Below are 576 nucleotides of genomic sequence, written 5' to 3' on the forward strand. Positions count from 1 at the left end.
GCACCCCCCACGCCGCCATCGAAACCGAGCTATCCCACCAGGCCTGCCGGAAGTCCAACCCGCATCAGCTCCGCAGCCAATGAGAGACTAGCATTCATCAGATGGACCACAGAACCAACCAATCCACGCACAGGACCGTGAAGAGCGACGTGCAGCCGAGCCAATGGGAGCCGGCCGGGCCCGCCCCGGGGTTCCCCACCTGTTTCTCCTGCCCGCTGTCCTCCGCGCGGGCGCCGGTACCGAGCGTGGCTGCCATAGCGAGGTGTGTGTGGGGTGTCCTCCGCGCTCCCTTCGCGCCCCGCGCTGCCTCCGCTCCGCCCAGCCCCGCGCTCTGCTCCAAAATGGCCGCCACCGCCCCCTAACGCCTCAGCTGCCTGACGGACAGGCGCGCTGCCCAATGGGCATAGGGAGGCGGCTGCGGTGACGTCATACCCGACAAACCAGCGCCCGCGAGGGCGGGGACAGCGACCGGGCGGGGCCGTCCTGGCTGGAGCGGCCACTGGCCAATGGGAAGTGAGGCAGCACCACGTGGGCGGGGCAGAGGGCCCGGGCCCGGCCCAGCGCGGCGCCGTCCGC

General features: G+C 71.4%; 1 protein-coding gene across 3 annotated transcripts in view; it reads right to left on the reverse strand.

Annotated features, from left to right (window-relative positions):
• The window catches only part of ENSA (endosulfine alpha), a 6463-nt gene extending 6057 nt beyond the window's left edge, over positions 1–406 (reverse strand). Inside the window, exon 1 of one of the 3 annotated variants that reach the window (XM_010571213.1) lies at positions 200–406. In XM_010571213.1, coding sequence (XP_010569515.1) covers positions 200–256 — 57 coding nt within the window. In that variant the 5' untranslated portion in view covers positions 257–406. Of the gene's footprint in view, positions 1–4; positions 180–199 lie in introns of those variants that run through there. The other 2 variants (XM_010571212.1, XM_010571217.1) reach the window with 2 other exon arrangements.
• Positions 407–576: the final 170 nt, after the last annotated feature.

Source organism: Haliaeetus leucocephalus, unplaced genomic scaffold (assembly GCF_000737465.1).
Source record: "Haliaeetus leucocephalus isolate CR32 unplaced genomic scaffold, Haliaeetus_leucocephalus-4.0 Scaffold311, whole genome shotgun sequence".
Taxonomy (NCBI): domain Eukaryota; kingdom Metazoa; phylum Chordata; class Aves; order Accipitriformes; family Accipitridae; genus Haliaeetus; species Haliaeetus leucocephalus.